This window comes from Littorina saxatilis, linkage group LG7, assembly GCF_037325665.1.
Source record: "Littorina saxatilis isolate snail1 linkage group LG7, US_GU_Lsax_2.0, whole genome shotgun sequence".
NCBI lineage: Eukaryota > Metazoa > Mollusca > Gastropoda > Littorinimorpha > Littorinidae > Littorina > Littorina saxatilis.
Window position 1 is genome coordinate 3,608,139 of NC_090251.1, and position 14,928 is coordinate 3,623,066.

General features: G+C 44.6%; 2 protein-coding genes across 4 annotated transcripts in view; one reads left to right on the plus strand and one right to left on the minus strand.

The window, feature by feature from the left end:
* The window catches only part of LOC138970483 (uncharacterized), a 459,600-nt gene that overhangs the window by 441,348 nt on the left and 3,324 nt on the right, over positions 1-14,928 (minus strand). The window lies entirely within an intron of this gene.
* The window catches only part of LOC138970486 (uncharacterized), an 82,181-nt gene that overhangs the window by 40,373 nt on the left and 26,880 nt on the right, over positions 1-14,928 (plus strand). The window contains exons 2-6 of the mRNA XM_070342942.1: positions 7,170-7,372; positions 7,487-7,674; positions 9,523-9,817; positions 10,327-10,679; positions 11,191-11,348. Coding sequence (XP_070199043.1) covers positions 7,170-7,372; positions 7,487-7,674; positions 9,523-9,817; positions 10,327-10,679; positions 11,191-11,348 — 1,197 coding nt within the window. The remainder of the gene's footprint in view (positions 1-7,169; positions 7,373-7,486; positions 7,675-9,522; positions 9,818-10,326; positions 10,680-11,190; positions 11,349-14,928) is intronic.

A 14,928-nucleotide genomic window follows, 5' to 3' on the forward strand; every position in this document is an offset into this window, starting at 1 on the left:
GATGAAACATGCATGTGTAGGTGCAACCAGCCAGCTGCACTTGTTGCAGATTGACCGACGTCTTTAAACGTAGTAACATGGGGTGGGACATGGATACCGTCTCTGGGTCTGCACATGCAGTTGTCCCTTGTCCATCCTAGGTCGAGGATTCGATTTAAGTCATTTACGTCACGCAAAACGGTTTCAAATTACATGCACGCACGCACGCACACTGACACACACACACGTGCATGCGTGTGATTTCTCATAAGCTAATATGGCCGCGGAACTGTTTCGGGAATTCCCGTTATGAGCTGATCTAAAAAATAATGGATCCATTATTATTTTTAGATCAGTGTGTGAGAGTGATTGAGGAGTTTCAAACCAAGAAGTACGCGTGCACCTTCAATTGAAAACGTCTTGGAAAACAGCTCAAATGTATTGAAAAATATATAGTTTACTAGTTGACACACCCATGCTTCGTGAAAACACCCATGCTTAGTGAATCAAGGTCGCATCCTCATGTGAAACCTTTAATTTGTTTGTTTCCCCTGGCTGGCTGAATAAAGGCGTGTAAAGCTCACATCTTCCATTTTACTACTGCTAGGAACCTATTTCCAAGCTACTCACCAAATTTGAGCTCAATTGACCCCAGAGTACCAGAGATACAAGTCTAGCTCAATTGACCCCAGAGTACCAGAGATACAAGTCTAGCTCAACTGACCCCAGAGTACCAGAGATACAAGTCTAGCTCAATTGACCCCAGAGTACCAGAGATACAAGTCTAGCTCAGTTGACCCCAGAGTACCAGAGATACAAGTCTAGCTCAATTGACCCCAGAGTACCAGAGATACAAGTCTAGCTCAATTGACCCCAGAGTACCAGAGATACAAGTCTAGCTCAATTGACCCCAGAGTACCAGAGATACAAGTCTAGCTCAATTGACCCCAAAGTACCAGAGATACAAGTCTAATTCGTTGACAAACAGACAAAGAGACAGAGTGAAATCTATACGCCACTGTATTATATAAAGGCGGCGTAATAAGGTTTTAACAGGAGCAACAAGTGTTCCTGACACACGTGTCTACACAACAAGCAATCTGACACACGTATCTACACAACAAGCAATCTGACACACGTGTCTACACAACAAGCACTCTGACACACGTGTCCACACAACAAGCAATCTGACACACGTGTCTACACAACAAGCAATCTGACACACGTGTCTACACAACAAGCAATCTGACACACGTGTCTACACAACAAGCAATCTGACACACATGTCTACACAACAAGCAATCTGACACACGTGTCTACACAACAAGCAATCTGACACACGTGTCTACACAACAAGCAATCTGACACACGTGTCTACACAACAAGCAATCTGACACACGTACGTGTCTACACAACAAGCAATCTGACACACGTGTCTACACAACAAGCAATCTGACACACGTGTCTACACAAGCAATCTGACACGGATTCATGTACAGAACATACAGTGCAATACCGAGCGCTAAGGGAAAAAACATGCAAGATACTTATTGTTGTGTTGTTGAGCTTAAAATCAAGTCGTGACCTTGTGGGCTGAAACTCCCCCGTACACTCGTGTTTTTGCACACGTGGATTTTTACGTGTATGACAATTTTTACCCCGCCATTTAGGCAGCCATACGCTGGGCATTTTCGTGTTTCTATAACCCACCGAACTCTGACATGGATTACAGGATCTTTTTCGTGCACACTTAGTCTTGTGCTTGCGTGTGCCCACAAAGGGGGTTAAGTCACTAGCAGGTCTGCACATGAGTTGACCTGGGAGATCGGAAAAATGTCCACACTTAACCCAAGAGGCGGTCGCGGCCAAGATTCAAACTCACGACCTTCCGATGACGAGGCCGACGTCTTAGACTGTAGTGTGGTATGTGACCAAGTAGAAGTATGCTCTTGTTGCTGGTTAAAGCAGCCAGACTGTAGTGTGGTATGTGACCAAGTAGAAGTATGCTCTTGTTGCTGGTTAAAGCAGCCAGACTGTAGTTTGGTATGTGACCAAGTAGAAGTATGCTCTTGTTGCTGGATAAAGCAGCCAAGACTGTAGTTTGGTATGTGACCAAGTAGAAGTATGCTCTTGTTGCTGGTTAAAGCAGGCAGACAAGCTATTCCAGTATCCGACCTTTGGTACATATAGCCAGCCATACTATAATACACAATATCCGACCTTTGGTACATATAGCCAGCCATACTATAATACACAATATCCGACTGTTGGTACATATAGCCAGCCATACTATAATACACAATATCCGACCTTTTGTACATATAGCCAGAAATACTATAATACACAATATCCGACCTTTGGTACAATGCATATAGCCAGCCATACTATAATACACAATATCCGACCTTTGGTACATATAGCCAACCATACTATAATACACAATATCATACCTTTGGTACATATAGCCAGCCATACTATAATACACAATATCCGACCTTTTGTACATATAGCCAACCATACTATAATACACAATATCCGACCTTTGGTACATATAGCCAACCATACTGTATAATACACAATATTCGACCTTTGGTACATATAGCCAACCATACTATTATACACAGTCGGATTGTGTGACATTCACCAACGGTCATCTGGCTGTGATAGTGTTGCTTGTCATCACTGGGTCCATACCATAACACAATGGCTGTGATAGTGTTGCTTGTCATCACTGGGTCCATACCAAAACATAATGGCTGTGATAGTGTTGCTTGTCATCACTGGGTCCATACCAAAACATAATGGCTATGATAGTGTTGCTTGTCATCACTGGGTCCATATCAAAACACAATGGCTGTGATAGTGTTGCTTGTCATCACTAGGTCCATACCAAAACACAATGGCTGTGATAGTGTTGCTTGTCATCACTGGGTCCATACCAAAACACAATGGCTGTGATAGTGTTGCTTGTCAACACTGGGTCCACACCAAAACACAATGGCTATGATAGTGTTGCTTGTCATCACTGGGTCCATACCAAAACACAATGGCTATGATAGTGTTGCTTGTCATCACTGGGTCCATACCAAAACACAATGGCTGTGATAGTGTTGCTTGTCATCACTGGGTCCATACCAGAACACAATGGCTGTGATAGTGTTGCTTGTCAAGACTGGGTCCATACCAAAACACAATGGCTGTGATAGTGTTGCTTGTCATCACTGGGTCCATACCAAAACACAATGGCTATGATAGTGTTGCTTGTCATCACTGGGTCCATACCAAAACACAATGGCTATGATAGTGTTGCTTGTCATCACTGGGTCCATACCAAAACACAATGGCTATGATAGTGTTGCTTGTCATCACTGGGTCCATACCAAAACACAATGGCTATGATAGTGTTGCTTGTCATCACTGGGTCCATACCAAAACACAATGGCTGTGATAGTGTTGCTTGTCATCACTGGGTCCATACCATAACACAATGGCTGTGATAGTGTTGCTTGTCATCACTGGGTCTATACCAAAACACAATGGCTGTGATAGTGTTGCTTGTCATCACTGGGTCCATACCATAACACAATGGCTGTGATAGTGTTGCTTGTCATCACTGGGTCCATATCAAAACACAATGGCTGTGATAGTGTTGCTTGTCATCACTGGGTCCATACCAAAGCACAGTGGCTGTGATAGTGTTGCTTGTCCGAGTGGTAACGCACTTGCGCTCGGAAGCGAGAGGTTGCGAGTTCGACCCTGGGTCAAGGCGTTTGCAATTTTCTCCCCCCTTTCCTAACCTAGGTGGTGGGTTCAAGTGCTAGTCTTTCGGATGAGACGAAAAACCGAGGTCCCTTCGTGTACACTACATTGGGGTGTGCACGTTAAAGATCCCACGATTGACAAAAGGGTCTTTCCTGGCAAAATTGTATAGGCATAGATAAAAATGTTTACCAACATACCCGTGTGACTTGGAATAATAGGCCGTGAAAAGTAGGATATGCGCCGAAATGGCTGCGATCTGCTGGCCGATATAAATCCCTGCGCCTTGAATATGTGCGCGATATAAATTGCATAAAAATAAAAATAAAAAATATTAAAAAATCTCTGCGCTTAGAACTGTACCCACGGAATATGCGCGATATAAGCCTCATAATTATTGATAGATTGATTGACTAGGTCCATACCAAAACACAATGGCGCTCTACGCAATTTGTTTCACTGGAGCTTAGGCCAAAACAAAAAAGTTGTATGTTTCTGGTCACCCGACCCAACCTAGTTTTTTTCCCGCCGACTCTAGACTTTTTTTTTAATTGCATTTGTAAAAAAAAAAAAACCAAAAAAAAGTGTCAAAACGAAAGTAACAGACAGCAGACAACACAAGGGAGATAACCCCGCATCCCTGTTGTCTCATTTGTTTTGTAATGCGTTGTCTTTCTCTTTGTATAGTAAGTCCAGTCTCTTTGCGTCACTGTATAGTTATTTTCTACCCAGAAAAAAAAATTCCCTACCTATACCTACCCTATTTTTTGTACATACAACTTTTTTTGTTTGGCCTTAGGGCATAGGGCCTCTCAATTTCTATCTCTCTTTCTCTTTTTCTCTTTTTCTTTCTTTCGTTCATGTGCCTGTACTGTGCTTAGGTAGTCAAGTGCGCCATGACATCGATTGCACATCAAGGTGCATCTGCACCCGTCACCCCTATCACGTGACGTAATCTGTAGACACTGACTAGAACACGGAAGTGTCACAACACGCACTGAGCCGTCTCAGCGAAGCGACAACACCTGTTCTCAAAATCATCGCCACAACCGCCTTCCCTTCAGTCGTCACCTGTGTCATCGGTGTCTGCCTTCACCTCAACCCCTCACTGACCTCCTGCTGCTGTCCATAGCGGTGAGTGGTTGCTGCTGTCCATAGCGGTGAGTGGTTGCTGCTGTCCATAGCGGTGAGTGGTTGCTGCTTTTCCTCGCCTGGTCTTGCTGTCGGCTTTGTCCCTCCCCCTTCTGTTTCGTCTCAACAGGTCACACACAGATGGTTTGTTGTCAGTGTTTTTTTATCGCCCATAAGCAATGGAAAATGAAGACATTTTTTGTCATTGCGTTTCATTTAATGCAGGATAATAGTTGTGATCGCTTCAAGTCGCACGATATCACTTCATTGAGTCAATTATCTCAGTCAGAGCTTCTGTGTCAACTTGTCACTTGGTGACGTGTCAACTTGTCAAGGGGAAGCAGCGATACTAATCTTTGCTGTCGAATGAAGAGTTGCCTCCCTTATACCAGTTAAACAAAAAACAGCTACTCTGCAGGCTAGTCTTTGTACACACACACACACACACACCCACACACACACACACACACACACACACACACACTCACACACACACACACTCACACACACTACCACTGATAAGTTTGTGTGTGTTGATAATACAAAAAAACATGGGTGAATTAAATTCAGTGGGATTCTTTTTCGTCCTAAATTTGTTTTTTAAATCGCCCGTTTACAAAATGAAACAATACGATGCTGTAAGAACTAATGTTAAACGCTGTTCTGGTACTGGACTTTTATTTTCAGTGTATAATCCGAACGGAAATGATTCATGATCGTTAGAATTACAGAGCTTACGCTGACCGAACGATACATAGCTTGAAATGATGCATCCGTATAAACCACTCGTAGTGTTTGTTGTTAGAGACAGAAGATGCGCACTATGACCATCATCACCGCCACTACCACCACAACTCCGACATCAACCTGCTTAGGATGTCGTTAGTTACTTCCGATTCTTATTTATTTTCCGATCGTGTCTTATTTGTCCATTTAACAGTTTTCTGGACGATTGATTTTACTCCGCATCATGGCGAGCCCCAACAGTGGTGAGGACACCCGTGACAACTTGGTGGACATTGTGACACAGCTGTACCCTGACGCTCTCACCCGCACCTACATTGTTCCTCCTGTCCATCTTGCCCGGGTGCCTTATAACACGGACACAGTGCCCGGTACGGGTCAGGAAGTGCTTGTGCTGCCCTCTAGTGAGCAGCTTCAGAAGCAGCAGGGCAACATTCAGGCTGACTTTGCCCAGCAGCACGTGATGCACAACTTGCAGCAACTCGGAGATTCCGGAAAGGAGATCATGTTCGTGGTGTCTGAGCTGAACTTTAAGGACTACCTCAACAAGCCGTTCTACGCCAAACACACAGGCAAGCTCCCAAAGCCAGCAACCTTACCTAAGGAGCTTCGGCATCACGGGAAACAGGGAGACTTTGACATCCTAGTGATTCACCGACTGTATGGTATCCTGGTCGGAGAAATCAAGTCTGTCGGTAAGACCGAGGCAAGCCGAGCGGACACTGAGGTGGTCAAGGTTATTGACAAGGCGGTCAAGCAGCTGGACAAGTGTGAGGTGCACGCCAGACACATGGTCAGTGACATCGCTCCCGGCCTGACTGTGAGGAAGACTCTCTTCCTACCCTACGTCAGCCAAGCTCAGCTACAGCGGATTCTGGATGACGAAACCAATTTCAAGTTGCAACAGGTGAGAGACAGAGAGAGAGAGAGAGAGAGAGAGAGAGAGAGAGAGAGAGAGAGAGAGAGAGAGAGAGACAGAGAGAGAGAGACAGAGAGAGAGAGACAGAGAGACAGAGAGACAGAGAGAGACAGAGAGAGAGAGAGAGAGAGAGAGAGAGAGAGAGAGAGAGAGAGAGAGAGAGAGAGAGAGAGAGAATCAGAGCCTAATCTTACCATCTGTCCCTTATACACACACATAATACAGACGCACATAATACTACTAATAATAAGAAAACAAAAATTATATTTTCATATACACACTACAAGGGGGAAAAACAGTTCGATCATACGAAATATAGTGTTGTCATGGCAACATAGTTACATTCAACGCATAGCATATAAACATCCAAAAGGGATTAGCATGTATTTGCATGACAAATCATATTTCCTGTGGAGAGGAATTGTTATGATCGTTCGCTTGTTGGATCATATGATTATCAAAACATTCACAAAAAGAACAAAACACACAAAACAAGCACAACAACAATATCAGACATGAAAGTATTCTATTTACCCTTCAAGCTTGATGGATGTTTTGTCAGTTTCAACCAAGCAAATAATGAAACTGGCGTCCCACATAAATATTGTATTGCGTGGCATGTATGTCTCTGGTGCAGGCGGTGTGTCAGAGCCTGGGTGCGGCCAATTCATCGGAGGCCGTGCAGCTGTGCTGTTGCTCTGACCAACTGTCCCAGCCTGCTTCGTACTGGCACGTGACACCCGCCGTGTTATCACAGCTGAGCACCTGGTGGCAACACAGGATGGCCTGTACTGTGGATGCTCGGCTTACTGACCAACTTTACCTCGACATCGTTGCCAGGTGAGAGAAATGACATCCATGTCAGTTATGTCGCAATGCTGAAACAATGTTGGTATTCGACGTTTAAGTAATAGTTATCATTTATCATTATCTTGATAATTGTGTTTGCTACAGGTTTGTTGGTCCGGCCACCACCGTGTCTGTCCCCTGCTACAACGGTGTCCGTGTGGAGGTGCGGACTGCAGGACAGGCGGTGGCGGAACTGGGACGGAGGCTGGCACTTCTGGTTCTGACCCTGCAACAGCTCGACCTAATGAACAGAGACCCGCCACTGGTCTACATTACGGGAGCGCCAGGAACAGGTGACAAGCTCACAGCTTCTCTGACTAGATTGTTTGTTTCTTATTTTGTTTGTTTGTTGTTGTTGGTCTCGAAGCAAGATGGAACACTAAGCTCAGCCTTCTGTTTCGCGTTAAAGGCCAACATATCGGCGCGCGGCAGATGCTACTCTAGTTACTCGTGCTGGCAACGATAAATTTAGCTCTGTGGCCTTCTACTATAACAAGGTTTAGTCTTCTAGGCGCATTCTGCTAACTAATTAATGCCTCCAGTGCATGTTCTGATGTAACCCTTAGATATATATTGATAAGAAAAATTGATGATTGTGTCTGCATGGCAGGAAGCAACGGCTAGTCCACTGGTGCTGTTGTCTTTCTTTACATATTTCTGATACTGCGACCACTAAGCCACAACCCCCCCCTTCCCCCCCCTGTATGTTGTAACTGTCCACCGTGTGTTCTCTTTTGTCAGTCTGCTCCCTTGTCTGTGTCCTGTAATGTAAAGCTTACATGATAAAAAATAATAATTTGAATCCCCAAGAAGAGAAAGCTAATTTTTTTTAAAAGGCTTCCAGAAAAAGCTGTTCAAATGAAACGCCCTGTATTTGTGGTCTTTGTTCAAAGTCGCACAGTCTTCAAAGGGAGATTTTTGTTTATACCAGAAGTCTGCCGGCAATTGATCAAAATTTGCGTTGTCTTTTTACACGGTTAACTTCACGATTATTTTGCTGCACCAACTATTGTCTGCTTTCTCAATGACAACAATCGTTTCAAAATTGTCTGAAAGTCGCACACTGTGAACATCACTAATAGGACATGACATGAATGAGGTTACACCCTACACCTGCTGACAAGTGTGTGAAGGGTGCTGTGCTAATACTGCTGCTATGAAGAGAAACAAACCCACCGCCACCACCACCAACCACAACCACCCAGCAATTACTTATACTGCTGCTTCTGCCACTGTTTTATAAAAATAAAAAAAAATAAAAAAAATCATCAATCATCATCATCATCATCATCATCATCATCATCATCATCATCATCATCATGAACAACAACAACAATAATTGTGGTCGTCGCTGTTGTTGCGGCAAACGATACTGACAGAACAATGTTTCTGATTTCCTTACAGTGCACTGATCCCAGGTAGTTTGCTCAAATGACGTCTTAGTTGAAGGATTGACGCAGTGTTTATGACGTTGTTTGTGTCGAGTTTTACTTTATCGTCATCGTACCAGGAGCTTCCAGTTTTGTAGGAGGACGGTTTGCTGTTTGTGTTGTCTGATTCCGTGGAAAATGTGACAACTGAAGGAAAGGCATCAGGCTGACACGGAGAACAGTTTGAAACTGAAATGTTCATTTAGTCTCCATGTAATGTAATGTTCTTGGCAGTTATATCATTTTTGTGTGCTTATTTCTATGTTTCTGATATTGTGTTTCGCGTGTAACAGGTGAAACGGACTTGATGTAAAAAAGCTTGCTTTCACACTGTTTTGTAGTATATTGTTATGGTTATGTGTTGTGTGTAAACAGGTAAGACAGTGTGGTAAGGCAGGGGTTGAGGTGGCTGATCGTGGGCCTACATCTTCCCTAACATCAGGGTCACGATGTGCAAGTCGTCTCTATGTGCAGATCTGCATGTAACAATGCCTTACGCTCACAGTGCTTTGTAATGTATTACATTAAATGTGCGTTGTGTTCCAACAGGTAAGACAGTTTGGTAAGGCAGGGGTTGAGGTGGCTGATCGTGGGCCTACATCTTCCCTAACACCAGGGTCACGATGTGCAAGTCGTCTCTACCTGTAACACTGCCTTGTTTTCACATTGTCCTGCAATATATTAACCTTAATATTGTTTGTGTTTCAACAGGTAAGACGGTGGTGCTAGTGCTGCAGGGGGTGAGGTGGCTGCGACAGGGGCACGATGTGCACGTCATCTCAACACAGTACACCACCCGGGCCGTCAGCACATCCATCAAACAACAGCTGGAGATGTCGCTGAGCGCGGGCCCGACGCCTTCCCTGACACCAGGCAGCGTGTCGTACCTCCAATACGATTTCTGGAACAGGGAGGGAGATGTTGATCAGGCAGTCACCGACCTCGTGGCATGTGTGAATAACGGCCACCTGCACGTCTTGATCGACGAGGTGTCCTTTGACAGCAGGTTTGTTTTCATACGTGTGTGAGTGTGTGAGTGTGTGTATGTGTTTGTGTGTGTTTGTGTGTGTGTGTGTGTGTGTATTATGTGTGTGTATATATTATATATGTGTGTGTGTGTGTGTGTGTGTGTGTGTGTGTGTGTGTGTGCGTGTGTGTGTGAGAGAGAGAGATCGAGAGAGAGAGAGTAACTGAGAGAGAGAGAGAGAGAGAGAGAGAGAGAGAGAGAGAGAGAGAGAGAGAGAGAGAGAGAGAGAGAGAGAGAGAGAGAGAGAGAGAGAGAGTTGTAACTGTCTGATTCATGCAACTCGCACCACGTGTACACGTGGAATTGCATGTTGTTATAACCACAATGTGCGAAAATCTTATTATGTCATCATTGGTAAAATATCAAGGGACATCTTTGATAAAGTTGTGGATAACGCATTAATGCTATTAATTACTATTATCAGCTTACCATGTCTCATGTGAGTGTGACACACATCTCTACCACCATGTCTCCATTCTGTGTCACAGGACTAAGCATGGTGCCCGTCACACACGCCTTGTAACACGCCTAGCGCAGCAAGTACCACACCTGTACCTGTGGTGTGCCGGTGTTCACAACACCGAGATACCCCCAGCACTGCAGACACAGGTGTTCACTGTCCCCCTCCGCTCGGCGCCCGCCGTCCTTCGTGAAATACAGCCCGTGATTCACAGGTTTGACTATATCCACGACTACAGCGACAGCGGCGTGCCTGGCCCTGGGGACGGGCTGAGCGTGATACGGCTGAGTCACCATGGCAACGCTCACACAGGTCGGTGGCCGGTGGACTGCGCACAGTGTGGTCAGGATATTGCTGCTGAGCTGCGCCGTCTCGGTGTGGGTAAGTTGTGTAGCTGGTGATGATGATGATGTTGGTTGTGGTGGTGGTAGTGGTGGTGGAGGTGGTGGTGGTGGTGGTGATGATGATGATGACGAGGATGAGGATGATGATTGTGGTAGGTTTGAGTGAAGGGTAAACCTTCCCGCTGCCCAATGGTGTTTTAACCCCCCCCTCCCTCCCCCCAAGAATATAATTATTTTCAATCAAATCTAAAGTCTGGTCAGTCTGCAGGGAGAAAACAATGACGTCATTTGTATTGACGTAAAAGGCAAAATTACGTCATGACGTCGAAGTTTTGCTGTCTGTGTCGAAAATGTACAGACTTTGTGAAGATTTTATAACTCAGGTGTGTATGCAGGCTTGCGTGTGTGTGTGGGAGGGGGTTGGGGTGGGTGGTGTGTGTGTGTTTGAGAAAACAAATGAATACACGGATAGGGTGTGTCTTAAAATGTAACGAATGTTTGCTTACATACATGAATATTTAACGGTTCCAACGGTCTTTTCCCTGCAGGGAGGAGCGTCGCCAACAGTCCCTCCTGGCTGAGCTACCGCGACGTGTTCGTCCTGACCAGAAGCACATATTTATATGATGACGTCACGGACGAGGCAGGGCGGGTGACGTCACCAGCTAGCGGCGTGGTGCAGGGACTGAAGGATGCAGGTGTACCGGTGAGTGTGTTGGGGTATCAAGACTTCCTACACAACAGGGCGAGGTGGGATGGAGCTGTGCAGGACGTGGCGGTGGCGGCAACGGACACAGTGACAGTAGCGGTGCATGTCTATGTGGAAGGCCTGGAGCGGCGCGTGGTGGCCGTGTTACAGGACAGACATCAGGATGATGATGATAGAGGGTACACTGATGAGATGACTGATCGTGCTGACAGGCTTGTTGCAGTATCACGCTGCACCACACAGCTCATCACGGTCCGCACGCCTCCTGTCACCACCACCCCGCCATCCCTTACAACAACCACTACCCCCGCCACCACAACCACCCCACGCCACAACCTAATACAACAACCACTACCACCGCCGTCACCACCACGACCACCGACACCACCAGCAACGACGACCACCACCACCGCCAAGAGGAGGGGAGGCAGGAAGTGTGTCTTGTCGTGACATGCCCCGCATCAACACCATCGTCACCACCTCTACTGTGAACTTCACCAGTGTCGTCACCACCACCTCCACCACCACCACCACCACCACAGCATCAGCAACAACAACCACCACCACCACGACAACAACAACAACCGCTACCACCATCACGACAACACCAACAACAACACCAACAACAACACCAACACCACCACCACCAACAACAACAACAACACCAACACCAACTACAACAACAACATTAGTTTTGCCCAAAACACATCAGGTAAATCCTGGTTGGTATCGCCGATTGTTTGGCAGTGTACAAATTAGAGATAGATTGTGCAAGATTTCCAGGTTCTATGACGCAAAATAAGAATTGACGTCATCGTGCTTGTGTTTTACGTCATTCAGATCTTGACACGGTGACTGCGCTTTGAAACTATTTACCCCGATGCACGGCTTTCTTTGATGTTTCACATGACATTTGTTTCACCTTTATCACTGGTCAACTGTTACAACATAAATGACAGGTACCGCTTATGAACCTTGTTAGTCTAAATATGTCGTTTACAAATGTTTACTGCCTGTTTGAAAAGTAGCAAATCATGGCATTTCTCAAAAAGCACAAAGAAAAAAACACACACAATTGTTTTTTAATAAAAATATGTTTGCTCTTCTATTTGTCTTAATTACTCTGTGTGTGTGTGTGTGTGTGTGTGTGTGTGTGTGTGTGTGTGTGTGTGTGTGTGTGTGTGTGTGTGTGTGTGTGTGTGTGTGTGTGTGTGTGTGTGTCTGGCTGCGTTACACATTTTTATTTGAAAACAACTCAAACCTGACACACTTTGTGTTTAATGATCACTGTTGTTCACAAAGTTTGGTGACCTCCCTCAAATGTCGAAGTCTCCGCTTTCACAAAAATAAAATACACAAACGGTGCATTAACTGAAACATTCTACAAAATGCATTTAAGAAAAACTGTTCAAGCAAAGACAGTATACAGTAAGTCACCATCTTGAATTTCCCTCCATCCAGAAGGGAGATAACTGCCATTTAATCTAACGTGTAAAAAAGACAACCTAAAAACAAATCAAACCAAACAATCTTAAACAAAACACACAAAACATAAACAAAACACACACAAAACATAAAACATAAACAAAACACACACAACACATAAACAAAACACACACAACACACACAAAACATAAACAAAACACACACAAAACATAAACAAAACACACACAAAACATAAACAAAACACACAAAACATAAACAAAACACACACACAACATAAACAAAACACACAAAACATAAACAAAACACACAAAACACACGCAAAACATAAACAAAACACACACACAAAACATAAACAAAACACACACAAAACATAAAACATAAACAAAACACACACAAAACATAAACAAAACACACACAAAACATAAAACATAAACAAAACACACACAAAACATTAAACATAAACAAAACACACACACATCTTAAACCAAACACACACAAAACATAAACAAGGCGCACAGCTGACAGGCTGATCTTTGTCATAACCCCAAAACATAAACAAGGCGAACAGCTGGCAGGTTGATCTTTGTCATAACCCCAAAACATAAACAAGGCGAACAGCTGGCAGGTTGATCTTTGTCATAACCCTAAAACATAAACAAGGCGCACAGCTGGCAGGTTGATCTTTGTCATAACCCCAAAACATAAACAAGGCGCACAGCTGGCAGGTTGATCTTTGTCATAACCCTAAAACATAAACAAGGCGAACAGCTGGCAGGTTGATCTTTGTCATAACCCTAAAACATAAACAAGGCGAACAGCTGGCAGGTTGATCTTTGTCATAACCCCAAAACATAAACAAGGCGCACAGCTGGCAGGTTGATCTTTGTCATAACCCCAAAACATAAACAAGGCGAACAGCTGGCAGGTTGATCTTTGTCATAACCCCAAAACATAAACAAGGCGAACAGCTGGCAGGTTGATCTTTGTCATAACCCCAAAACATAAACAAGGCGCACAGCTGGCAGGTTGATCTTTGTGATAACTCCAACACAGATAGACTGATAACGTTCCAACATCGAGGATACAAAAAAGATAGAAATGTTTGTTATTGGAATGTTTAATGTTTGATACAACATGGCATTCACTTGTCTTGTTTTGTCAACGCGCACACACACACACACACACACACACACATCACTCACACACACACACATACACACACACACATACACACACGCATCACTCACACACACATACACACACATACACACACACACACATCACACACACACACACACATATCACTCACACACACAGACACATCACACACACACACATACACACATCACTCACACACACACACACATCACACACATCACACACACACATACACACACACATCACTCACACAGACATCACTCACACACACACATCACACACACACATCACACACACACACACACATCACTCACACACACACACATCACACACACACACATACACACACACACACACATCACTCACACACACATCACTCACACACACATCACTCACACACAAACACATCACACACACACATCACACACACACACACACACACACACACATCAATCACACACACACATCACACACACACATATCACTCACACACACACACATCACACACACACATCACTCACACACACACATCACACACACACATCACACACACATCACTCACACACACACATCACACATCACACACACACATCACACACACGGTCACACACATCACTCACACACACACACACCACACACACATCACTCACAAACACACACATCACACACACACATCACACACACACACACACACACACACACAAACACAGTCACACACACGCACACAGTAAGGAAGAGACTCGGACGTACATGTTTATTGTTTGATTTAATCATCTCAGCTTCACAGTGCTGTTCTTCCCTCCACATAACGCAGAACTGTTTGATTTAATTATCTCAGCTTCACAGTGCTGTTCTTCCCTCCACATAACGCAGAACTGTTTGATTTAATTATCTCAGGTTCACAGTGCCGTTCTTCCCTCCACATAACGCAGACATCATGCTCGCTCCATAGGCACACACACACACACACACA